Source organism: Candidozyma haemuli (assembly GCF_002926055.2).
Source record: "Candidozyma haemuli strain B11899 chromosome Unknown B_2014730914, whole genome shotgun sequence".
NCBI lineage: Eukaryota > Fungi > Ascomycota > Pichiomycetes > Serinales > Metschnikowiaceae > Candidozyma > Candidozyma haemuli.
This window is the reverse complement of record NW_020289902.1, coordinates 1,234,780-1,259,921: the sequence shown is the minus strand read 5'-3', so window position 1 is coordinate 1,259,921 and position 25,142 is coordinate 1,234,780. Positions and strand designations below refer to the sequence as shown.

The 25,142-nt window shown below is 42.5% G+C and overlaps 8 protein-coding genes across 8 annotated transcripts; 3 read left to right on the top strand and 5 right to left on the bottom strand. All coding sequences in view use genetic code 12, as the record gives it.

The window, feature by feature from the left end:
- Positions 1-577: 577 nt before the first annotated feature.
- CXQ85_001377 (uncharacterized protein) lies at positions 578-2,197 on the bottom strand (the record flags this gene model as incomplete). Its single annotated transcript, XM_025485091.1, has 1 exon — positions 578-2,197. The coding sequence occupies one exon, from the start codon at positions 2,195-2,197 to the stop codon at positions 578-580; it is 1,620 nt and encodes a 539-aa protein (XP_025340022.1).
- Positions 2,198-2,961: 764 nt separating this feature from the next.
- Positions 2,962-4,818, bottom strand: CXQ85_001376 (multicopper oxidase; the record flags this gene model as incomplete). The annotated part of the gene is made up of 1 exon (XM_025485090.1): positions 2,962-4,818. One exon carries the CDS (start codon positions 4,816-4,818, stop codon positions 2,962-2,964), a length of 1,857 nt encoding a protein of 618 aa, XP_025340021.1.
- Positions 4,819-7,110: 2,292 nt separating this feature from the next.
- Positions 7,111-7,962, top strand: CXQ85_001375 (carboxylic ester hydrolase; the record flags this gene model as incomplete). The annotated part of the gene is made up of 3 exons (XM_025485089.1): positions 7,111-7,156; positions 7,200-7,879; positions 7,939-7,962. 3 exons carry the CDS (start codon positions 7,111-7,113, stop codon positions 7,960-7,962), a joined length of 750 nt encoding a protein of 249 aa, XP_025340020.1.
- Positions 7,963-8,364: 402 nt separating this feature from the next.
- Positions 8,365-9,672, bottom strand: CXQ85_001374 (NEDD8-activating protein; the record flags this gene model as incomplete). The annotated part of the gene is made up of 1 exon (XM_025485088.1): positions 8,365-9,672. The coding sequence occupies one exon, from the start codon at positions 9,670-9,672 to the stop codon at positions 8,365-8,367; it is 1,308 nt and encodes a 435-aa protein (XP_025340019.1).
- A 270-nt stretch (positions 9,673-9,942) lies between these two features.
- RAD52 (recombinase) lies at positions 9,943-11,280 on the bottom strand (the record flags this gene model as incomplete). Its single annotated transcript, XM_025485087.1, has 1 exon — positions 9,943-11,280. The coding sequence occupies one exon, from the start codon at positions 11,278-11,280 to the stop codon at positions 9,943-9,945; it is 1,338 nt and encodes a 445-aa protein (XP_025340018.1).
- A 613-nt stretch (positions 11,281-11,893) lies between these two features.
- CXQ85_001372 (uncharacterized protein) lies at positions 11,894-12,238 on the top strand (the record flags this gene model as incomplete). Its single annotated transcript, XM_025485086.1, has 1 exon — positions 11,894-12,238. One exon carries the CDS (start codon positions 11,894-11,896, stop codon positions 12,236-12,238), a length of 345 nt encoding a protein of 114 aa, XP_025340017.1.
- Positions 12,239-13,060: 822 nt separating this feature from the next.
- Positions 13,061-22,880, top strand: TOM1 (E3 ubiquitin-protein ligase; the record flags this gene model as incomplete). Its single annotated transcript, XM_025485085.1, has 3 exons — positions 13,061-19,832; positions 19,868-20,674; positions 20,755-22,880. 3 exons carry the CDS (start codon positions 13,061-13,063, stop codon positions 22,878-22,880), a joined length of 9,705 nt encoding a protein of 3,234 aa, XP_025340016.1.
- Positions 22,881-22,948: 68 nt separating this feature from the next.
- Positions 22,949-23,701, bottom strand: CXQ85_001370 (uncharacterized protein; the record flags this gene model as incomplete). Its single annotated transcript, XM_025485084.1, has 1 exon — positions 22,949-23,701. The coding sequence occupies one exon, from the start codon at positions 23,699-23,701 to the stop codon at positions 22,949-22,951; it is 753 nt and encodes a 250-aa protein (XP_025340015.1).
- Positions 23,702-25,142: the final 1,441 nt, after the last annotated feature.

Sequence of the window (25,142 nt, the reverse complement as noted above, 5' to 3'; positions counted from 1 at the left end):
CCGAGTCATTGCAAGCAAGCTTACTTCAGTATCCCTTTTTATTTGGATCAACTGTAGTGTGAGAGGTACGGGTGCTTGAATTTGGGAAACACGTAAACTGATTTCTCAGAGTAGCGTCCCCAGCATTCAATCAACATGGTATGGTATTCAAATTCTCCGATAAGTAATAATTTTCACTAACCTTCAGTCCTGTGATAAGCTCGTTGGCTTGGCAATGCTTGCTGTGGCAACTTTTGTGTTTTCATATTATACTACCTGGGTGTTTGTCTTGCCCTTCATTGGTGACGACTCCGTGATCCAAAGCTTCTTCTTGCCCCGTGAATACGCTATCAAATTGCCGCTCCTTCTACTTTTGATAGCTGTATTGGCCGTTGGCTCTTTCATTGGCCATGTTTTAATAAAGAACGCCGAGAAGGAGAAGGCTAAAAAGAGTAAGAAATCTGAATAATCCAATTTCCAGACAAGGTATTAACAATATAGGACTAATAGCGCGTGGTCGAAGAGTTGATTAGCATATCATCATTCTATAAATATATTGTTGTTTGTCTTTAATATTATTGCGTTGGAATTTCGTTCCTCACATGCGAATAGCATAATCCCCTGTGGTGGTAATATATCTGACACCCTTGTAAGGTTTAACAGAGTCGCCTAATCCTTTAGAACTGATAACTTTCAAATTATCGATTTTAAGGCCACTGGCTAGGCCGCCTTTATATGTGAATGACACATTGTAGAAGAGAGGTGCCACTGGTTTCTTTGCAGAGGCCTTGTTCGATTCATCCGTAACTTCAATGAGATTCTCGTGCAATGAAGGAGTTCTTGATGAATCGGTAAGAGCATCATCGTCGGCGGTATGAATGCAGCCTCTAAAGACGGGTTGTACGCCCGGGACAAGGTCCTTCATTACCCACTCACCTTTTCCCTCTCCTTTGTATCTAAAGTCACCATGAGTTACTTTGATCGATTTTATGGTATTGACCATATTGTTAGATTCGTTCTCATCATCGTCACTAACTTCACCGCCTGTCAAAAGTGACACGTTTTGTTCGAAGGCAAAAACCTCAAGCTTGATTGCATCGATCTTTGAGATACCATGATGTTTGGAAGTGATAACCCGCACTTCAAACTCGTTCTCATTAATGCCTAGTCCCAGCTGACAATCAAACTCTGGCAACCCAAGCATCGATAGAGACTTTTTCTGTGGAAGATTGTCCAAATCAACCTGATATGACATAAGAGTAGATTGACCGTCAGGCGGGATGAAAGAAAGTGTATCCTTGCTTCGTTGCCATGAGTCTACATTGATACATGGATGGAAGCGTGGAGCCTCAATGTACGAAGATGCAGAATTGAAAGCGATTTGCAAGGATGGTTCTCCTGAAAGCCGGCATAGGAAGTCAAGCTGCCCGTTTATGGAACCGGTGACAGGAGATAGTTTGTTGGATGATGATGTCACAGTTGACGTAGAATAGAATACTGAATCAAAGTTCTGAGACGATAGAAGCTCAACTTTCTTCCTGCTTTTCTTGGGTTTAAGGATCACATTCACCGTCTCAATGAAATCAACATACATTTCATTATTCGTGTACTTGACATTTGCTCTGCGCCAAGGCACAGTTTCGTTATCAGCATTCAGTGGTGTGGATGATACCAGGGGCTTAGAAACGCCAGAAAATGAGGAGAGTGTTTTCTTGGATGCTGCTGAGGCAATATCTGTCCCTGAGCTCAAAATTTTGCTAAGAAAGCTCTTCACCAGCACCAAATCCCGAAGCTGATTCGAATCTGTTATATTTGGTATGCCATTATCGATCATTTCGTTAAGCAAAAGGGTGAGCGTATCGGTATTAGCATCAACTTTCGACACTGTAAGCGGGGCACCGAAATACTCGTGCATTACATCCAACAACCTGTTGATGAAAAGGAACGGTGTGAGTGGGTTTGTTTTTTCAGCAGCTGACGTCAGAAAGAGAAGGTACAATATCAATCCCTCATCTTTCCGTGAGCAAACATGAAATTCTTGGTTTACTTTAACCAATGGAAGTGGAGCCTCGTTTGATTTAAGAGGGTCAGAATTCTCCTCGTAGCGGGTGGCCTCTATAACTGGACTTATCAGTAAGAAATGAGGTGAGTACAGCAGTACAAGATACTCGTAAACAAGCGCATGTTTAGCATCAGTAATGTACACTGCCTCGAACATGTTTGTCAAGGTTACACAGGTTGGGTTATCAGTACGTAGTGAGAAGTAGTATCAGGTGTACTGATGCAACACTCAACACTACAATTAGTGCCTGACACTTGAAGCAACAATATATTCGAACTTTTGGCCTACGTACTTACTAAGGCTTGGCGTATAGTCTGAAAATTATACTTTCTACTTAAGGCATAATTTATGTAGTTTCATGAGTTTTAGTTGTTTTTTTTAATAAGCTTAAAATCTTTAGGTTTTGTCTCAAATCCACCAAAAACGCGGTAAGTCTGCAAACACTGCGGGACTCTGGTGAAAAATTGAGTATTTGTAGGCCATGAGACATCGGTTCAAGGAACGATCATGATGGAAAAAGAAAAAAAAAAACAAGTATTTCGACGTAGCTCTACTGGGGTATAACATAATTTTTTTTTTCTTAAAAAGAATTAAACGATAGTAAGTAACCTTCGGGGTAATCGAATCTGGAGGCACAATGCGTTCATGCCATAGCTACAACATGATAATAACAGGTAAAAATTGAATATAAAAAAGTGGGAGGGGTCTTAAAAAAATAGTCGAGCCGTTCTAAGAATCAAGTGGGAAGATATTGTATCGCAAGAAAGGGTGTCGAGAATGGTAATGGTTTCCATAAGCATTTGAGATATTTGAGACAAGAGATTTTCTTCAGACACACACACAATTTAATAGCAAGTCTCTTGTACAAATTCCTCAAACCCATAGCCTCTTCCTTAATTCTTTCTTGCGCATTTTCCCCATTATTTGTTATGAGAAGATGAGTCCCCGGCGACAAGCTCCGAGCTCTCATCAGCGTCATCAAGATCAACATCCAAATCACGAGCAACACGCTGATCGATGTCCTTTACGTCTGCCAAACCGTAGATAGTAATAGCAATCATACCTAAGACACCAGCAATGGCAGAAAAGACCAAAGCAACAATACCTCTGGCAGTGAATCCAGCTGGTAAAGGCTTAGGTTGAACGTTCATACCAGTCAAATCCAAGAAGTCATGTGAATTACCAGCAGCATTTCCAGTAAGGTTCATACCAGCTTTCTGACAGACTTCCTTGTGGTTCTCGGTGAACTGCTGGCTTGGGTCCTTTTGCATCTCCTCTGGAGCCTCAATGAGAACAATGGCTAAACCTTGCTCCAAATGCCACTCGATATGGCAATGGAAAAACCAAACACCAGGGTTGTCAGCCTTAAATCTCATCACAGCATAGGAGTTACCTCTCACGAAGATGGTATCTCTTTTCATTGGAACTTCAGGGAAATCAGTATGGTTATCGTAGTCGAACGCAACAGGATCAGGGAATTCTGGTCCTCTCTCAATGAGCTGGAAAGTATGTCCGTGCAAATGGAAAGGATGGGTACCATCATCCTCGTTGTTGAGGACAATATCGATAGTCTCATCCTTCTTCAAAACAAAAGCGTTGGTGTTACCGTAGATGATAGAGTTGGTGGCGAGATCACCAGATGACATAGCTGTAGCAAGAATTGGAATCTTTGGGGCAACATAGGTAACATCGTTAAAGAAAGCATAATTAACACCGTCGCCCAAGTTGTCCATCTTGACTGAAATAACTACTTGTTGGTCAGAATCTGGCATAAGCTTTTCACCATCTTTAGGCACCAAGTAGTAATCATCAAAAAAGTCATCAAAACTGTCAATCAAGTATTCATCTGGCATTGAGGTGTCATCAGTGTATTGAATGAGATTGGTGCTGTTCAAAATCAAGTCACCGGGAATAACATCCAACATCGAAGTGTCAAAGGCATTCATGAAAGCAAAGTTCTTGTCAGCCTTCTCCTTAGTTTTAATCAAAACACCGTAACGCTGAGCAATCGTAACGTAGAGAAGATCAGTGGTGTTCTTCTCCACGTAAACGCCATCAACTTCAACAATCTCGAACTCATGGTCTTCCATGTACAAATACTGGGAGACGAAACCACCCATGTTAACAATACGTACAAAATAGGTGGTATTTGGTTCCACCTTCCAAGTATTGTTTCTAGTCTCATTAAACAAAAGGTTCTGAGGGATTGGTTCAGCACCAGTTGGGTTGTATCTGTTCAAAAACTTTGGTTGCAAAACATCAGCAGTATCGTGATACCATTCTCCGATAGGCAAAATGAGCTCTTCATCGAAATCAAATGGGTAATCATCCTTGCTTTTTTCCTCAATGATGAATGGAGCTCTCATACCATCACCATACTGGCCAGCCGTGTGGGAGTGGTACCAGTAGGTACCCACTTGGTCAGCGACAGTAAAGTTGTACAAGAAAGTCTCTCCAGGAGGAATAGGACATTGAGTCACCATTTCTGGACCATCCATCTGAGCAGTTCCGTTCTGGAACATACCATGGAAGTGCAAAGTAGTGTTTCTGTCCTTAAAGCCATTAGTCAAGTAAAGGTTAACACGATCACCCTTCTTGACACGCAAAGTAGGCAAGGGCCAAGATCCATTAAAACCAATAACATCACGTTCATAGACTCCATCTGGGTTTGCTTTCACCCAATTGGTTTCAAAGTACCAAGTATGAGTTTCGGCAGCGACCAACGCTGACCATGAAGCGAGAAGCACAAAGAGATAAGACAATTGAATCATCTGCATGTAAAAAGACAAAATTGGGTCCCTCCACAAGATCCAAGAACAGGCTGAAGAAAAAAGAAGAAAAAGAGGAAAATTAAATGACTCTTGAGCAAATATATACTGGACAAAAAAATTGGCGGGCCAGACAGGAAAGTGGCCAGGGTTACATAGGCTTTGACATGAAGGCTGTCCTGCGCGAGGCGACGCACCACACTGACAGAGGAGTGCGGCGGGAAAAGTAGATTTATCTGATTATATTCCGATGTCGGCAAAGTCGTGGGTAAAAGGAGGTGAAGAGGATTTTAGTAGGAAAGAGTATCTACATCAAGCACAAGCGGTGGTAAAACGAAGGTATTTTACAATTTGACCGCAAATTTCGGGTCATTAATGAAATATGGTAATCTTCATAATATACGAGGGCGCCCAGGAACTGACATCGTTGACAGGTTGAAAAATCTTTTTTAGCCCATTGGACATTTTTGGCCATTGTGGCAGCACAATGTTGGGGGCACCGTCTCATTGTTGAATGGGCGAATTAGAAGGCTCGCCTGCCTTTCCTCCTCATATGTACGAGACCGGGTGCGGCCCAGAGTTTGAATTAATGGCCTCGGTCTGGAACTACGTTCAAAAAGCTTATAAAAAGTGACCTAATTTCGCTTAAGAACTTCGCTTAGCCCTATGCTATTACCAGTTACCTTTGGTTAATTGCATATGCCTCCTGTCTGGCACTTGCATTTTCTGTGCTAGTTCGGCAGTCCGGCAAAAGTGACAGAAGTCGCGAGTTGCATGCGGCCTCGTAAGGAACAAAACCAGTACGCTTTCACAGGGAAATAAGGCTACAGAAAAGCCAAGTAGAACTTTAAGAACAACTGAGTTATAAAGAAGATACACCTGGGCATATGTCATTCGAACACTTGCAATTAATTCAGTATCGGACGTCATCTACTTGTTACATTTCGTGAAAGCCTCGTCTGCAGCCCTGTATCTATCATTGGGCGTCTTCCAGCATTGGGCCACTCAGAAAGTGGTAGTCTACGCCGCCTGCGTGGACCAAACGGCGAATAAGCGATTTGCTTAAGCCATTAGAAAGCCGGGAAATAAATCAGGCGGCTCTCGTTTTCATTCTAGCCAGTGGGCGTCTAAGATTGGCAGCAGATGATTATATTATTAGCAGGGCTGCTGTGCTTTCTGCGAATTTGCGAGATAATGGTCGGCCATTCGGTTCGTAGAGCACCAATGCTAGTATCCCCTGCGAGAATGGACTTCCCTCCTTTTCTGCATTTTCCGTTTTCCACTCATGGAAAGCAATGATCAGGGATTTGCGTGGCTGGGCTGATCACTACCAGTGTGTCAATCAATTGACGTAATGGAGTATATCATTATCGCAGTTCTGCAAATTATCCTAATGGCCACTGCCGATCTGTGTTTGCAAGAGATGAAGAATTGGGACGTATTCATGACTCTAGCCTTTTAAGTATTGTGACAGGGCACGATAAAGAGCTCTGGAGCTGCTATAGTCGTAGATTTTCCGCCGAACAACAGCCATATATGGTCAGTTGGAAATCAAGACGTATCTCATTTCAACTGTTATCATGGCTGCTTGCGAGATACTCTTTGTGAATGAAGAATTTCATAGAGGGAAATAACAGATGGAAAAAACGTAGAGAATATATGCTTGCACAGGGTGGGGCGTGCTACGAAATTATCTCTAACTCCACAGCTAAGAGAAGAGAGAATTAAGCATCATAGATTTTTGGTCACATTACATTGCCTTTATTTGCATGTAACTAAGTTGTCTGATCGAATGAGAAACCTCTCATTGAAGAGACCATGATATGGTTCTTTAAATCGAATTGCTTTGAGATTAAAGTAGTATGCGTCAAACCGATCGCTAATGAAGTGTTAGCATTCAAAGATAGTTCTTCATCGCCTTCTGAGTAGTTATCGCTTCATCTTGATGATTTTTGAGATTACAACTGCCAAAGGTAGCAATCCCGAATTTGTGCGCGTCAGACTTGGACTTTTAAGCCAAAAGTTCTCGGGTTTTCAAATTTATGTCTATCATGACTACTTTTTATTTTCGAGGAAGTTGACAAACCTCATAATGTACTGCTAGTATACGTTTTTATCTTTCGGCACTAAGGTGAATTCCAACCGCCTGGTTTGCATATAGCAATTAAATTTCTGATCGCTTAACTTCTACAACTGAGAGAACCACTCACTATACAAACATTCGTTATATGAGTTTAATACTCTAGGCATGCTGTCGCAGGTACTGCTTCAAATCACTCGTCGCATATCGTACACTTCTAGATGCAAAACAACATCACTGTCCAACCTTTGGCATGTGTTCCAAAAGGTGAAGCTCCCAAAAAAAACGGTTGCAAAATCCAAAACCCAAGTTAAAAAGAATATCAACCGTCCGTCACACCCAACATCCGTGCCTTTAAGCAAGCTTTTCTCCAGCCAGTTCCCACTATCTTTAAAACAACTGATCGAAGACTATGGATTTAGGCATAATCCGCTTAAATTTCAAGACGACTTACTTGCCACGCTTCCTTTTTACCCTGAAGCTGATGACACTGGGCGTCAGGGAAAGGTTATACAAACGAAACTACTGACGGGACATTCCATAAACGAGTTTGCTATTTATCCGAAATCGTTTTATGGAAAACTGGATGCGGAACAGAAAGAGTTGTATAGCAACTGTCGTCATTTGATCATGATTCATGGGTATGGAGGCGGCTTAGGCTTTTGGCTCAAGAACTTTGATGAAATTTCCAAGGAAGATAACTGGATTATACACTCTATTGACTTGTTGGGTTATGGCTGCTCGTCAAGACCCCCATTTAAGTTAGAAGAAGAGAGCATTCATGGGGTCGACAAATGGTTTCACGACTCATTCAGTGAATGGTTGGAGCTCCGCGGTCTCACAGAAAAACCGAACAATAATCTTGTTCTCGCTCATTCGATGGGAGCGTACCTAATGGGTACTTATGGTATCAAAGTCAATCCATCTTTCTGTTACAAAATGTTGATGGTATCGCCTGGTGCTATCATCAAGCACAGGAAGCAAGTGCCTGTACCAGCATATTTCGCTCGCCTTTGGGAGCAAAACATTTCCCCTTTCTGCCTTGTTAGGAATACCGGCCCAATAGGTTCTAAGCTAGTCAGCATGTGGTCATTTCGCCGCTTCGCTGACTTGCCCAAAAAAGAAGCTAGCCTCCTACACAAATATGCCTACGGAATTTTCCAAAGCCCCGGGTCCGGAGAATATATGCTTAACTATTTGTTAGCGCCTGGAGCTGACGCTAGACATCCTCTTATTGAAAGAGGAATCCACAAGCTACGCTGTAAGCTCCTGTGGTGGTATGGTGAGGACGACTGGATGGACAAAAAAGGGGGTCAATTGTGCTCCAAGATCATCAATAATATAACTAAAGACCCACAAAGAAGTACGGTCGAGCTAATTTCGAATGCTGGGCATCATTTGTACTTGGATAATTCCAAGCTCTTCAACAAAAAACTTCTCGCGGAGATGAAAGGCATGGAAAATGAACATTAAAATTATTGCGATCTGAGGAGAGAAGAAATATCCTCCGGTTCTTCTTGCGTTCCCTCGAATGCATCTATTACTATCAGAATAGAAATGGGAAGACTGGGATCTGTCACAACAATTTCCTCGTTAGCCGCTACGAGATCAGTTAAGAGCTTCTCAAGGTTTGGTCTTGTCTGAGTTTCGAGAAAAGGAGGTTGTCTCAAATAGAGATTCGCATTGGCTGTCGCAAGAGATGGCTTTTGTAAGGCTATTTCTTGCCTCTCTGCTAGATCTTCAATTAGATGACGAAGTTTCCACCAACGGGGAACACGAATTCGTTTAACTTGTGTTCCACAAACAGCACATGACGGCTTCTTCGAATGAGAATATGTGTAAGTAAAAATAGAATCATCACCCGAGTACATCATATAGTTGTCAAGGATTGGGTATGTTCCCACCGCGATCTTGAACACCTCGTTAGTACAGGCGGCTGCGATGATTGCGTTAGTGGATGCAATCGCTGGAATGATGTTCTTAACAACACCCAAGGTGAGCTGCTTGGTCACATTCTCTATGTTGAACTCTAGGGCCCGACTTAAAGAAAGTTGATACATTATTTCAACATCATCGGGCGAATCTGCATCAAACTTTCTTCCTGGAAAGCGTCGAGGCCATTCTAGTTGACTTGCCCATTCAATGCAGTGTTCTGGTAGACGAGGCGTGTTCGCAATCGTGCAAACAGGGTATGTAACCTTCGGGGATATCATATCGAGGGAACATTCAAAGCACGAGCTGATCCTGGGCATGATGACTCTAGCCTGGCCTCTAAAGCCTTCTGTACCGCCATCGACTAGTGGGATCAAGTTATTGAGTTGGTCGTCCACAATTCCAACTAGAAGTGCATTGATCCATCGTCTTGCCTCTATATTATCTAGACCGCAGATTATTACACTGAAACTTTTGTAAAATTCGACGTCTTTGTCTTGGATTCGACAGGTATGTGCCTCAATTTTAAGCAGAGGATCCCCCATTCGAGCCCGCACGAACTCGGCAGCGACTTCTGATTTCGGTCTTCCAACATCTTTGGCACGGAAAAGAAACTGACGGTTCAAATTTGAAACATCTATGGTATCCATGTCTATCACATGAATATTTTTAAACCCTGTGAGGGCTAAATTCTTCAATATTTCGCAACCCAATCCACCTGCGCCTATGACAAGAACATTGGAGTTGCTTAGCCCTGCCTCTGATTGTGATGGTTCATAATCATCCGGAAGTTCGTTATAGGGTCCTATCTTTTCATAGAGTTCTTTAAATGATGAGTTATCTCGAGGCATTATATAGTCATGGCTATCGCGGATGGGACACTGGGACTGATGGTATGATAAATATCGGTGCGCTTGATAGCGTGCGCTTACAAAGACACAGAACAAGACACCGATTCAATGTATCTGAAGCGGTTTTGCCTCGAATAAAATCTAGGGAAAAATTAATGATATATACTTGTATTTGTAAGACTATCTGATTGATGGAAAGATTCATTGGAAGAATCAGGGCTAAATAGGCTTTAAAATATATGAATGCGAATATGTCTGGAATCATTGCAATCAGGGCTGCTTGGCTATTTTGTTCTCCTTTTCGGGATCATCAACGTCTTTATGGAGTCGCTTGATGGGTTGACGTTGACCGGGGGGCATACCCAACGGGCGTTTCCCTGGCCCTGTACCTACTGATGGTGATACAATGCCCGATTGAGTAGCAGTAGGAGGCGTCTGAGGCACGGTATCGGAACGCCTAACTTTCACAGACTTAGAAGGGTCAATTGTGCGACGTACTCCTGATGAGATGAACTTATGATCATAAACTGGGATGCTGTTTGGATCTTGGCTTTTTTGGACATCCAAGGCCTTCTTTGAGCTTGTGAAAAAGACTTGACCAGGGGTGGAACAAGATGTATCGTCTGCGTCATCAGACTTTGAGGCCGGATCGCTGTCATTTTTTGCTTCAACTTCCCGATGCTTTAAAAGTTCAAGTTCGTAATCGTCTAGCCGATCATTTAATTCTTCTTCGCCCAATTCATCGCTAAACTGAAACAGGTCATCAAGGTCTTTAAAATCGCTTGATTTGATAGCAGGCGGCCCTGCTTTGGCTGACGGCTTTGGAGGAACCGATGCACTTCTTGGTAACAGATGATCAGAAACTCTGGATGTTGCATTTGGGTTTTGATTTAGCTTAACCAGTGAGGTTTGCTGTTCCTGTGGTTGCTGCTGTTTCCGCTGGATGTTTGTTTCTCGCTTGAGAACCAATGGATCTCTATGAAAGTCAGAATGCTCTAATTCTCGTGGAGGCGCTTTTACCTTTTGCATTTTGCCAATGATAGTCTTGTCGTAAAGGCAGTTACCTAGGACATTACCAAAGCACCGTAGACAACGTTTCAAGCCGTCTGTAAACGCTTCTTTCTTGCACTTCTCAAAAGCCATTGCTTTATTCTTCGCGTTCTCAATAAAGCCGTATCCGAAGTCTTCATGGAAAGTTCCATCCTTTAGTGTGATTCTTGCAACGACAGAGAGACCTAAAGAGACTCTGCCATTGTTGTGTACATCTAAAAAGTCCACCAGCACGCTGATGAGTTCGGAGGACCATCCGTTAAATCCAAATATATCATTCGCTAAATTCAAAGCTTTCCACCCTTCAATATAAGAAACATTCAGGCCACCTGTTCCGGGACGAAAACTCACATATTCTGGTCCTAGAACTTTGTTGAGGCGCCCCTGAATAGCGTTTGTTTCCTCCTCGCTATAAGGAATCGCGTTAAATGGCCTCGTCGAATTACTTTGATATTGGGTAAAAGATCGTGCTTGTGGAGCATGTCTTGCATTTTCTTCCTGAGGCATACCAGCGGGTCTGCCATTATTTGGTGGCCTGTTTTGGTTCCCCTGTTGCATGATGAGAGTAGTAACAGATCGATGGTTCAAAGCTGAGAGGCGTCTTGTTTACGTGTGGGGGGAGGTGCAGGATTCTTCCACACGGGTCTGGAGAGAAGAGCAGTTTGCTAAATAAATAGGTTAATAAATCAGGAAACTGATGCTGCGTATTCATAGTAGGCATACTAGTTTGACTTAGCTGGTTGTGAGAGCCTTGTAGCTATCCCTTTCACTTGCCGAAGTACGTGTATTACGCGTTACTAAATATCCAACGATGATTTGTCTAGACTCACTTGCATTAGGGCTTTATGATAATAGTGGACCAGCAGATGGATCAGAAGATAGATGCTGAATAGCACTCCCTATCTCCTAAGCCATATTTCATAGTTGGATTAGACAACGCTTTGCGAGTAGCATGATCCGTAAAAGGAATAATATCACGAACCTGAAAAAAAAAAAAAAAAAAAAAAAAGATTAAATAAAAGGAAAAAGAGGAGAAGAAAGCATGTAAAGCTTCTTTAAGAGCGGAGATTGAATTCAAAGAGAGGAAAGAGAAAGAATGAAAAGAGAGGTGAGGCGGCTCAGGTAGTACTGGTATAGAGCCGGCTGGTATTCGCGACTTAATCCAGATGTCATGAACCGAATACCAAATAATGGGGAACCAGGAAATGACACTCTGGCTGATGAAAGAGATGTTGCAGTGAAGAGGAAGTCGTCCACCCAGAAGGACAAGATCTCCATACTACGACAAGAGCAAATACTCGAGTACAAGAAAAAGGTAACCAAGGAGGAAAGACGACGCAGGTATGCTCTACGACACGGCGATGGTTCTGATGACGCCAACCACGGACAGGGAACAGAGAATCCCAGTGAGGAAAGTGACCAGTCTCCACGAAAGAAGAAGCGAGTAAGCTTTGAGTTGTCTAATCGGTCGATGCAAAAAGTGGCCAGTGATGAAGACGGTAATGCTAAGACTTAAGGATACATGACTATTGCTAAGAGATTTGCATAAGCAAGATAAAAAAGTTGGGTTAGTAGGGTATATTCTGTGCCTCACGTCACACCAGCTGTTGATCAGCATAAGGAAGGACAGTATACGAATACATTGGATATTTATACTTGCTAATATACATGAAATGGCCCCTTTCTTATCTATCGAGGGAAACCTAGGTTACTGCAATGGCAGCTGACAATAAATCTTTCAGTAGTAGACACCGAGATATATCAGTAATATTCGCTAAAATGCTTGTGTCAAGCGGTTGATTCATATGATTTTTGATATCGAAAAACTCGCTAGTTGGAATCGCATGTAAGATCTCACTTATCGGATCACCTACACATCAAGTGAGGAAACCAATGTAATATTATCGCCCTTCAATAATATCCGTCCAAGCGATTCTTTGCTTCCATCTGTAGTCGATATCTCTACAGCATCCTCCACAACCAAGTTCATGAACTCATCGAAACCGCGAATTTTGCCTTGGATTCTCAGCTGGGTTTGCTCATAGAGCCATATTGTCACAACGGCTTGTTGCTGGAGATACTTGAAGATAAGATTGATAGGCGGAAGCATGGATTGCTTCCCTTTTACACCGGACATGGCAAGCTGCTATTCCCAACAGTGTATGGTGGTAGATGCACATAGACATCTGTCTCAGACTAGTGGGTCTGCGAACAGGAAACCTTTACCTTTCGAGATCTCCTTAGAAAGCAGTGCATTGCACCTTTACCAATCACACCCACTTCTATCACTGTTTTCCTTACTTGCTCCCAATTATCTGGAATTCTATATCTAACGAAGATGATTATCTCCAAAAGATCGCATATGGATAAACAGGAGTCTGAAAGGCCGTTACTCGCCTTCATTGATGAAGCTTGCTCTCTGGATGAAGCCGGTTTAACTAGTATTCTCAATGCTAATCTTAAATGGGAAAGGCCTAGAGGTGATTTGATTACTTGGATCAAACTCCTCAACCATATTGATGAGATTTTTGAAAAGAAGATCGCTCATTATGGTTTGGACAGCACATACCCAAAGCTTATGGTCATGTCCCAGGCGGATTCCAGCGTCCTTACTGCCTGCTTGAATTTCACCAATACTCTTTTGGAGCATTGTCTTAACCGAAACATTTATGGTAGCTCTGAGCGAGTATACCAGTTGATCAAAACACCGACAATTGATGTTCGATTGGCAGCTTTAGAAGTTGCTGTACGTCTCGGCGAGAGATATGTCAATTCGACATATGTGAAGAAATATTGTGCCCCAAAGGAAACCAGACAGTTTGTTCTTGATATGGCGAAATCGTTTCCACCCTCCGTTCCAACTGGATTTATCCAAAAGCAAGTCGATACGAATGATCAGTCCAGTGATGCAAAATCACGTAGCGAACATTACAGCTTGGTTGATACCCTTGACCAACGGAGAGTTTATCCTAGCAAATGGTCAAGCCTTAGCTTTCACTATTATACGTCGCCTCAGGTGCAGCAGGTTGATGCAAGACAGGACAGTAAGAAGGATAAGAAGCAGCATAAAAAATCCACTCAAACTGAAAAGGAAGGTCTCAACACATTCTCCTTGTGTGAAAGCTCAATTCGGAAACTATCGTTTGAGCAAGTATATGACAAGGCGACTGAGGTATTGCCAAAGACTACTTGGTTCAATTTCTCCCTTGCTGTGCACAACGCCAAAGCGTTCAATTCAAGGTCGGATGAGTGCATGAAGCTTCGGGAGAAGTTGATACAGATTAAATGTGCCTCAGTAGCTTTCACTGCACTCATGTGTAGTGCTGAGTTTACCTCTTCAAACCTTTTTGAAGCAGAACCTTACTTACTAAGTTTTTTGGTCGATTTCATGTCACCTGAACATTCGCCTTATGTACCACCCGATGTGTACCTTGGAGCAATCAAAGCTTTAGAAGCTATTGCTCATAGGAGGCAATGGGGTGGTGACCTTATCAGGAACATGGGAGGAAATGTGAGCCATGGCTTGCTTTACCAACAATTGAGACGCATGAACAAGCAAATCAAAGATGAGTCAGATGCATGCATTGAGAAAGCGAATTTGTTGGTTTTCACTCTCATCAGCCATTTTATCGACAATAAATCATTGATCCCCAGACTAGCTTCGGGAGGGATCCTCAATGAGCTAATGACCTTTCTCAACATGCGCACAAAATATCGCTGGTCCTGTTCTGCAGCGGTGAATACGATAGCTCTGCTTTTACGTTCATCTCCTGAATATATCTCCGATTTCATTAACCTTGATGGATTCCGGTTGTTAATCGAGACAATTAATCATGAGGTTGATTTTGCATTGGACAATCCTGATTTTGCAGGAGGTCCCCCCAGGGATGCTGTGGTTTACTACAATATAAGCATCAGACAAGTTAATTATTTGAGGAATCTTTTGCGCCTTTGTTCTCAACTTGTTCAAGCTGATGGAAGCGATCGTATGAGAAACCTTTTTGATTCTTCCATTTTGACCACTTTTAAAAAGGTCATTGAGAATCCTACATTGTTCGGTCCACCAGTACTTGGTGCGACACTCGATGCTGTTTTATATATTGTCCATAACGAGCCCACCGCCTTTTCAATCTTAAACGAGGCGGGTGTTATTGACTCGGTACTTAACAATTACCAAACACTTTTCATGCCTTCGAATGAGTTGCAAATGGCCCTTCTTGAAGTGCTTGGGGCAATTTCATTGAACAAGGAAGGGTTGAAGCGTGTCATAGAAACTCAAGTTTTGGACATTTATTACAGGTCATTTTATGATATCAAGATAGCGAAGGAGCTTGTTCGTGGGGACGTCTCAACGAGTATTGGTGTTTCAATGGATGAACTCGGTAGACATTTTCCTGACCTTAAGCCTGTTATTTTAGGTGAGATCAAGAAGCTCATTAAGGGGATGTCAAGCTACGCGGGTCAATATTTGAAGCCGATCAGGTTCTATCCTCGCATTAACCATGGTGTATTCTACGCTTCAGATGAGTCCAATTCACTCGAGGTTCAGGAAGGAGAGGATGAGATCGAGAGCTGGGAGTCGATGGAAGGGTCCACATTGATTGATAACGTCTTCGGTTTTTTGGGAGGCCTTCTACAAGACAGTGGGCAATGGGTGAAAGACATCACTGAAGATGTTCCTTTTGCCGATTGGGCTGCGTATATCACCCTTCCAAACAGCCCGATCGATTACGTTACCTCGAATGGTATGACGAGCTTGATGAACCTTCTTAAATTTTTAGAGGATGAGCAACAGAATTATGGCTTCCCAAGCCTCTTCAGAATTCTTCCTCAATACTTAAGTTCGCCTCTTGTGCAAGGCTTCATCAATTCTGACACATCTGATTCATATTTTGCCGAATTACAAAATGAACCCGGGGATGCTTCCAAGCTATTGCAAGAGTTGAATGCAATAAACAACATACTTCTTATTTTGTGTGAGAGTTATCTTCTTCCAAATAATATGGTTAACGAAAAATTTCAGAGCTTGATAAATATTTTGGAAGAAACTTCATATCCGGTGGTCAATAATCTTATCAAGTTGATGGGCCGGAGTATCATTGAAGAAGCTACCATAAGGACTCCTCTTCTGGCCGAGGCTGTAGAGTTAACAGCACCAGTAATCGAGCCAGTTGAAAACGTCCCTCCGTATCAAATTTTTGGAAGGAAACCTAAGAACGAACCGACTAACGTTACTTGGACTGATACCAGATTTAAGAATACCTTACAATTGAGATTCCTATCGTATCGTTTTCAACATAACATCGCATTGATTTTGTCAGATATCTCAAGAAGTTGCATGCAGAAAAGACAGGATTTCTTTTCTTTTGAATGGCGAAGGAAAGCCGTGATACAAACAAAAAAGTTAGCGGCAGAATTAGAATGTCTCTTTGAAAGAGGGCAACGTTTGAACGCAGTCCTTGTTCCGAGTTATCGTTTGATCTCCACAAATTTGATTGCATTCATATCCCATAGTAAGGACAAAGGACGTGATGTCTTTTCTACTGCGTTGGCTCTGTGTTTCTTCTATCATACCGAACTAATGGAGAAGATTACCTCACTGGCAATTCACACGTTCCAGGAGGTCATTTGTGAGCCTATTGATGAAAGACTCGATGTACAGAGTTTGGACTTTATCGGTAACTCTCGCTTATCGATCCAGAACAATTTTATTAGTGAGGCTTTGTCATTTTTGGTCAAGATGACGGAGGATAAGTATGTTCCGAGAATACCATCCTCCCATCTCTTTTTCCACAAAGAGTATTGCGCTCTTGATGCTGAGATTCCGGATGGTATAACGTCAAAAGCAGCCGAACTTACTTTGAAGGTAGTTCAAGAAACTGTCGGCACGAGTTCGCCTCTTTCTCGCGAAGAGAATGAAGACGTTTACAGCTACTTTCCTCTCTCAGTGAATCTCAAACTTGTCGATGCTGTCATAGCCACATGGAGGGTGGACCCAGTGGATTACTATTACGAGCTTCATGAAGATTATGGTACTCCGCCCTATGATTATCTCCGGTATTTAATGCAAAGTCTTGACATTAGCCAAGAAAGAGCTATTAAACTTCTCAAATACATGAGACGTGATCACTCTCCGGAAAGTGCAGAAGATGAGGAAGTTCCCAGTGCCGAAGAATCCACTGCATTAGAGACCCTTCGGAAGGATGTTCATTTCATGCATCGTCCAAGGGACACTGATTCTAAGGGAGTTATTCTCATGGGTAGGGAGACAGAGGGCAGGTTTCTTTTTGGGTTGCCCCTTATCAAACTTGCGTCATTCGTCGAACAACTTGAGAACAAGGTGGCGGTATTGATTGAGGAAAATGATCTCATCAGCCTCGCAAACCCCATAGTCGATTACATTGAAAGTTTACAAACGTATAAGGAGGATTGGTCGTTCAAACGCAGAGCTTTATCACTCAATCTCCTCCGTCGATTATACACGACAAGCGTTTTCTTTGGTGAAGAATCCACGGGACGCAAGTCAGCATTTTTGCGTTTTTCTCGAATCTTTATTTCTAGCATGCAAGATGATCCAGAAATTGCAAATGAGCCATATTTCAAGTCTGCATTGAGCTTCCTACAACCGGCGATGAGCTGTACACCACCGAATACGTTGCCCGGATTGTTTCCCTTCTTTGACGATGATGGCTCTTCTTTTAAAGATGAGTTACTTGAGGTTTTGTTGTCGCTGAAACCAAAAGGAGACATCGGATGCTCCTTGGCAATTTGTCGAATGTTGTACTTGTATGCGTCGCAGGATAAATATAAAGCTGTGATCACATCATCAGCCATCTTGAGGACAATTTTTGAATCGATACGTGATAGCTCCGAATCTTTGTCTGATGATCTTAAAGAACTACAGAAAGCTGCAATATTGTTGGTAAGAGTTTGCTTCGAGGACTCGAACACTCTAGAAAATGTGTTTTCTTCTGAGATCGTTAAGGCGTTTAAGAGGCAACCAAATGGTAAAAAAGAATTTAGGCGTTTGTTAGAGGAGAGCATTGAGTTGGTGTCAAGAGATCCATCTACTTATATTAATGTCGCTTCGAAGCTCGTGAGATTGGAGAATTATGATGGCGAGGCACACCATGGAGAAACTCTTTTCCTCGCTGATTACGACGAAGTAGCTGAATCAGATGCAGATGTCGAAATGAAAGATTCCGAGAACGTGACAGGACCTGGCTCTGGTGGCTTGATGCACTTCCTTTTGGTCGAATTAATGGCATGCAGTAAAAGTGACTGGACGTCAACTCCGTCAAAAGAACAGGATGTTATATCGTCTGCTGGTCAAAAGAAAGAGCCACAGATTGATTTTCTCATGAAGAACAGCAATTTCGCTTACCTTTGCTTTTTGCTTCAGATTGTTACTGAATTATTGGGCTCTTACAAGCAAGCTAAGCTTGAATTCATCACCTTCTCGAAGAAGGAAGGATTCGAGGACAGAAATCGACCCCGTTCAACATCGCTTAATTTCTTCATCCATCAACTAAACCCAAGCAAGAGTTTGGATAACATTGGAGACGACGAAAGCCAAAGGAGAGAAGCAATATCATCTTTGTCGAAGCTTTGCCTTCTTTCTCTTGTGTCTACACCAGTGCTTAAGGATGATGCTTCTCCAAGCCCGAAATCGGAAGATGTCGATCTTGCTATTGTTCGTCGCTTTGTCATGGACATTATATCCAAAGTTATCAAAGATAGTCTAACGATGCGTGTATCTTCAGTTTCTGCTTATGGCAAACTTTACGATGTCTTCGATTTATGCTCATGCTTGCTATCAGCCAAGTTCCGCGAAATGTGCTTTCCATTATTGAGTAAATCGGCGACAAGATTAGACCAGTTTTTTATTGCTGTCGCTTTTATTGAGCGTCAACTTCCTAACCAACTTGCAAGTGCGATTGCTGATGTTGACCTCAACTATCCAAGCGTAACGCGGCTTATTAAGGTTGGTATAAAGCCATTGTCGCATTTATCAAAGATCAAGTTAACATACGGCGAATACTTTGAAACAAATCATTCCGAAAAAGATGAGGAAGATATTTTACCTGACGATGTGGTGGACCGTGATGAAACGCCTGATCTTTTCCGCAACTCCACGCTTGGTATGTACGATGCGAACTCCGAATCTGAAGACGAATTCTATGACGAGGGGGATCCGTTGGAGGTTGTCATGTCGGGCTCGGATATATCTCAAGATGACGACGAAGAAGATGACGAAGACGACGATGTCGATGATTCTGATGATTCGAGTGAGATGGATGATGTTATGGATGACGAGCATATGGATGACGAAATGATGGAGCACGGGGCGTTCGAGGGGTATGATAGCGGTGATAGCGAAGGAGATATTGAAATTATTGACGAACTCGATATTGGTTCCCATTCCGGAGACTCTGAGCGCGACGCTTCCGATATCTCTGAATTCTACGGGTTCGATGAGGATGAATATGACCAAGGCGAATTTATTGAAGAAGACGATGATGATGATGAGATAGAATACGACGATGCGGAATTGGATGGATGGCTTGACACTTTCGGTCATCATGGGGAAAGCGACGAAGAAGATAGTGGTAATCCCAGATTTGGGTCCATGTTTCCGGTGGAAAACCATGAAGATGACTCAGCTATTGATATTCGATCCGAGGAGGAAGAAAATGATGGATCAGATGGAGAAAGTACCTTTGAATCTGATATTGAAGAGATCGGTGGCCATGAGCCCAATAGTGCCACCCGGGAGTTCATGACCTCTATATTCGATGTCTTGAGACCTGCTTTACGTCAGCAAAATGTCTCCAACATTTTTGAGGGACTTGTTAATGGCCGATTGAGGAGTTCTTTTCGTGTCAGCGGCCATCGTGGGAATGACAGTATGCTTCCGGGTTTTGATCGCGCATTTGAGGTCATTCTTAACGATAAACCAAACTCTGCTCAAAAGGGTTCATTGAATCACGTTTACATCCGGTCTACGGTGGAACGTTGGAGTGATGCACATGCCATTTTTTACGGTCACGGTGAATCGGAACTCGTCGAAGAAGTACGTACGCAGATTACCAAGAAGATTCACGATGAGAGTCTCGAAATTTTTACAAACTTAATGAAGAGCGAGAGAGAATCAAGCAAGAGCGCGAGGAAAAGGCCAAAAAGCGTCGTGAAGAAATACGGTTGAAGCGAGAAGAGGAGCAAAAGCAACGTGATCTTGAAAGACAACACAATCCACAGGTTGATAGGGAACCAGTTATGCTTCGTATTGGGGACCGCGAAGTGGACATAAGTGGCACGGATATCGACCCAGAATTTTTCGAAGCGCTTCCAGATGATATGCGGGAAGAGGTCTTCACACAACATATTCGGGAGCGGAGGGCGAATGCTAACAATACGGGAGCAGAAGTACGTGAAATTGATCCCGATTTCCTTGATGCCTTACCAGATCAAATAAGGGAAGAGATACTTCAGCAAGAGGCGATGGCCCGAAGATTTTCAAGTGGTCGCCTTGGCTTTTTGGAAGCCGATGAAGATGATGATAGCGAAATTGAAGAGGATGAGGATGAAGAGACAGAGAGACACGATCCAATTGTCATGAATAGTGGAGTTGCCATTTATCCTCCGGGACGCAGAGCAAATAACCAAGGTAATGGAAGTTTGCCGAAGAAACACAAGACGTTTTCGACACCCCTTATTGACAAAGCTGCAGTTGCTAGTTTGGCTCGTTTGCTATTTATCCCTCAACCATTCCACCAGAGGAGCCATATCTACTCGACGTTATCTCAATTGTGCAATAACAAGCAGACTAGAGCCGAAGTCATGAGTCTCTTGATTGCAATCCTTAATGATGCTTTGCACAGCCAGAAAGCCTTAGAAAAATTGTTCTATGTGATTTGTGGAAGAGCTAGCAACAAAAAGTCACAAGATGAGAGTACAAAGAAATCGTTTCCTGTCGGGGCAACGCCCGTCGTCGTGGGAATTCAATTGATTGAAGCGGTTTTCTTTTGTTAGACAAGAATGTTCATTCTCGTTATTATCTTTTGACTGAGCATGAAAACATCTTTGTTACACGAAGGGTTCAGAAGAAGAAGCTCCAAAGCCTTTCATCCGAGGACAAATATCCTATTAATTTTCTCCTCAAACTTCTTGAAAACCCTTTATTGAGAGAGCAACATATGTTCATCGATTTATTGGCCAGCGTACTTCATGTGGGAACACGCCCCTTATTGCTTCTCAAGGAAAGTAACAAGCAACACCCTCCCATTTCTACGACTTCAATCCCTGAATCAAATCTTCGTTTGATTGTTCACATTTTATGCTCCAATGAATGTGCTAACACCACTTTTAGGAGAACTATCAGCGCAATGCAGAATCTTTCTATTATGAAAAATGCTCAGGATGTGTTTTCCTCTGAGCTATCGCAGGAGGCTACAAAGTTAAGTCATGACATAGTTACAGACTTGAAGTCCTTGTCAATGGAGCTCGAGAGTGGTATGGTGAGCAGCACGGAAAGCAAGCATCTTGGAAAATTTACTGCGCCAAGTTCCGATCAGGCCAAACTCTTGCGGATTCTCACCGCTTTAGATTACATGTATGAGAATAGCACCGAGAAAGAGGCAAAGCAAAAAGATACGAAGACAGTTGAACTCACTAACCTTTACGAGAAGCTTGGGCTTGGCAAACTATGGGGTGCTCTTAGTGTTTGCTTGAGGGTTCTAGAAAATGCCCCATCCTTACTTAATATTGCAACTGCCTTGCTTCCGTTGATCGAGGCACTTATGGTTGTCTGCAAGCATAGCAAAGTCAAGGATCTTCAAATGAAGGACGTGGTGAAGTACGAGGCAAAAAAGATTGATTTCACAAAGGAACCCATAGAAAGCTTGTTCTTCTCTTTTACGGATGAACACAAGAAGATTCTCAATCAGATGGTTAGGACGAATCCTAACCTCATGAGTGGACCCTTTAGTATGCTCGTGAGAAACCCAAGAGTTCTAGAATTCGACAACAAGAAGAACTACTTTGACAGACAGCTTCATGAGAAAGCAGCTGGTGGTCAAAAGCTCTCTATTAGTATTCGAAGGGATCAAGTCTTCTTGGATTCGTATAGAGCTCTTTTCTTTAAGTCTGTCGACGAATTCAGGAAAGCCAAGTTAGAGATCAACTTCAAGGGAGAATCAGGTATTGATGCAGGCGGTGTTACCAGAGAGTGGTATCAAGTGTTGTCTCGTCAAATGTTTAATCCTGACTATGCATTGTTTAGTGCTATCGCTAGTGACGAGACTACCTTCCATCCAAACAGAACATCTTACGTCAATCCAGAACATTTGTCTTTCTTTAAGTTCATTGGCAGAATTATCGGTAAGGCAATATTTGACGGCAGTTTCTTGGATTGTCATTTTAGCAGAGCAGTCTACAAAAAAATATTGGATCGTCCGATGTCACTTAAAGACATGGAAACTCTTGACTTGGAATATTTCAAGTCGTTGATGTGGATGCTTGATAATGATATCACAGATATTTTGACTGAGGACTTCTCTGTTGAATCGGACGACTATGGCGAACATAAAATCATCGATTTGGTGCCGAATGGAAGAAACATTCCTGTTACAGAAGAAAACAAGCAAGATTACGTTAGACTTGTCGTCGAATACAGGCTACAGAAATCAGTGGAAGAGCAAATGAGCAATTTTAGTGTTGGCTTCCATGAGATTATTCCGAAAGAATTGGTTGGCATATTTGATGAGCAAGAACTTGAGCTTTTAATTAGTGGCTTGCCTGATATTGAGGTTGGAGATTGGCAAGCCAATACCACGTACAATAACTATTCACCATCTTCGGAACAAATTCAATGGTTCTGGAGGGCAGTGAAATCCTTTGACAATGAAGAGCGGGCTAAGTTGTTGCAGTTTGCCACTGGTACATCTAAAGTGCCATTGAATGGCTTTAAAGAGCTTCGCGGAGCTAATGGGACGTGCAAGTTTAGTATCCATCGTGATTATGGTTCAACTGACCGACTTCCCTCTTCGCATACCTGTTTCAATCAAATTGATCTTCCAGCGTACGAGTCATACGAGACATTAAGGGGCTCAATTTTGTTGGCGATCACAGAAGGACACGAGGGATTCGGAATGGCTTGAGCTATATAGTTGAATCAAAATGAGTTTAATGATTATTACGTTTCTCAATATAAATTATAATTATCATATTATATATGGTGGTCTCTCAAAGACGATGTGGTCTCCATCTTCTCCGCAAGTTGCTCCAAACCTTCGGCAGTATTGTTCATATGCTCAACGAGCTTGATATTCTCTTGGTTAATCTTTTCGACCGCCTCGTTGTACAACCCACAATGTGTGAGGAACTCCTGGGGTTTGATAGATACACGGCCGTACTTCTTGAAGACATACTTGGTGATAGACAAAGCAGAAAGCTTACCATCAGCATGGATAACCTTCGACAAAATATAGATCCATTTGTCGTCCCAAGCCAAGACGTTGCTAAGGATAGAGAACTTTTGGAAGACTTTAATTTCTTTCTTGAATGTACACTGCACTTGAGCTACAGGGATATAGGGGAAATTGTTTATGCTCTTCCCTTTAAAATCACCTGTGGCATTGTCATAGTAGTCCAAAAACAATTTTTGGAACATTTGGCAAAGGAACTTCGTTCTGGCGATATCCAAATCAATGAAGTAAGTTGAGTTAGACTTATGCAAAAACATGTCGAGCTCGAGTGGAGAACAGTAGGTATGATAAGGGATAGCTCTAAAAACGTCCATTGGGTTCTTCCCGGTAATACCATAAGTGTTTTGTCTAGTTTTTCTGTACTGACTTCTCTTGAACATGATGCTCTTCAAGGCGGCGGCGTAGAACCTCACGACGTAGACAAGAGGAAGCGTCTTGTACGTGGAGGCAAGGAAAACGGCCACAAGGACCTTAACAGCGGTTGGCAAGCCCATAAGAAACTGAAGAAGAAACGTTGTTATTGAAAATTGGACGAACATAATGGAGGTCAGTACCGTTTAAACCTGTCTCTCGCCTGCATGGGCGTTCTTCAGTTCCTCGGTGTATCCTGAACGTGAAAACTCCCATTGTAGGTCGCAACATAATGCGGCTAGCAGCTCCACACTGTCAGGGAGGGTAGTAGCAAACACCAAATTCTTAAGATACGTACCCACCAAGAGGCCTAAATCGTAGATTTGGTCCCGTTTGCCATTGGTATTCCCGCCTTTCTACCTTTCTTCTTTCGGTTTCACGTTTTGGATGTTGGCAAGCAACCAATGTGAAAAGTCAGGATTGGGTATTGGCGTTATGCATCTATCAGCCTTAGCGGTCTCGCGTACGACTTCTCAGGAAGTGCGTACGGGACAGGAAAGGTGTAACACAGACTAAACTTTGCGCAAATTTATGGAAGCGCCTTTGATATCCTTTTTTTTTTTTTTTTTTTTTTTTTTGTTTTTTCATACTTTATTGAAGAGGACACTCTAGACTTGCTGAGAGAGTCTCCACTATGGCTCGACAACTATATACCTGAAGAGAACACATGCTATGAGTCTGCTCGTAGGAAGCAAACATCGCGAATGTACTGTAACTCAGAATTAGGGAACTATATTTCACGGCTCACTGTTGTCGAAGTCCTCTGTTCTTTTTCTTATTTTTACTTTTTTGGATCTTTTGGATTGTGTTCCAAGTTTCTCTCCCGCCTCGCCTCGCCATACTCTCTGAATACCGTTACGGTCCTAATGGAAAGAACAGAAAGGAAAGAGTATCTGCAGCTTTGGGAACAACGGAGCTTTAAACATACCCACCGGTAAAAGGGGGGTTTTCAGGAAGGTCCGTTCTCCTCCTAAATACCATTCTGTTGTTTCATTTTCAGCCTACTACGTTCTTGCCTTTAACCGGCGCGAAGGGGCCACTCGGCTCCTTCTTTGGGCCGTTCTCCATCGAGGCTTAAAGTGAGAACTTAACGGCTTCGGACGGAACGCATGTTTTCCGATGAATGATGGTAAGGGAATAAACACTTGTTCTTTGCGTCTTATCAATCAAAACTATAAATCATATCGAAGGAAGGAATAAGGAAAAAGACAAAAAAGTAGAAAAGAATCCAACTAAACGTAAAAACGGTCCAGTTTTGGAGTATTCCAAGTACCTAACAAGATGGATCCTTTAGTTCCGGGTGAGCCTTTTTCCAACTATAACGAAGCCTGTTTACCATTTATGTAAAATCCGCCTGTATTAACAGCTACTTTCCATTATTTCCCAATCTGATTCTCCTTGAATTTCTATATTTTATATTCCGTCGACCTCCGTGTACCACAATGTGGTAGATCGTTCATGCTTAAGTTCGTAATACGCTAGGCGTTCATAAATACAATTCCGTGGCCTTGCATCTGTTTTAGT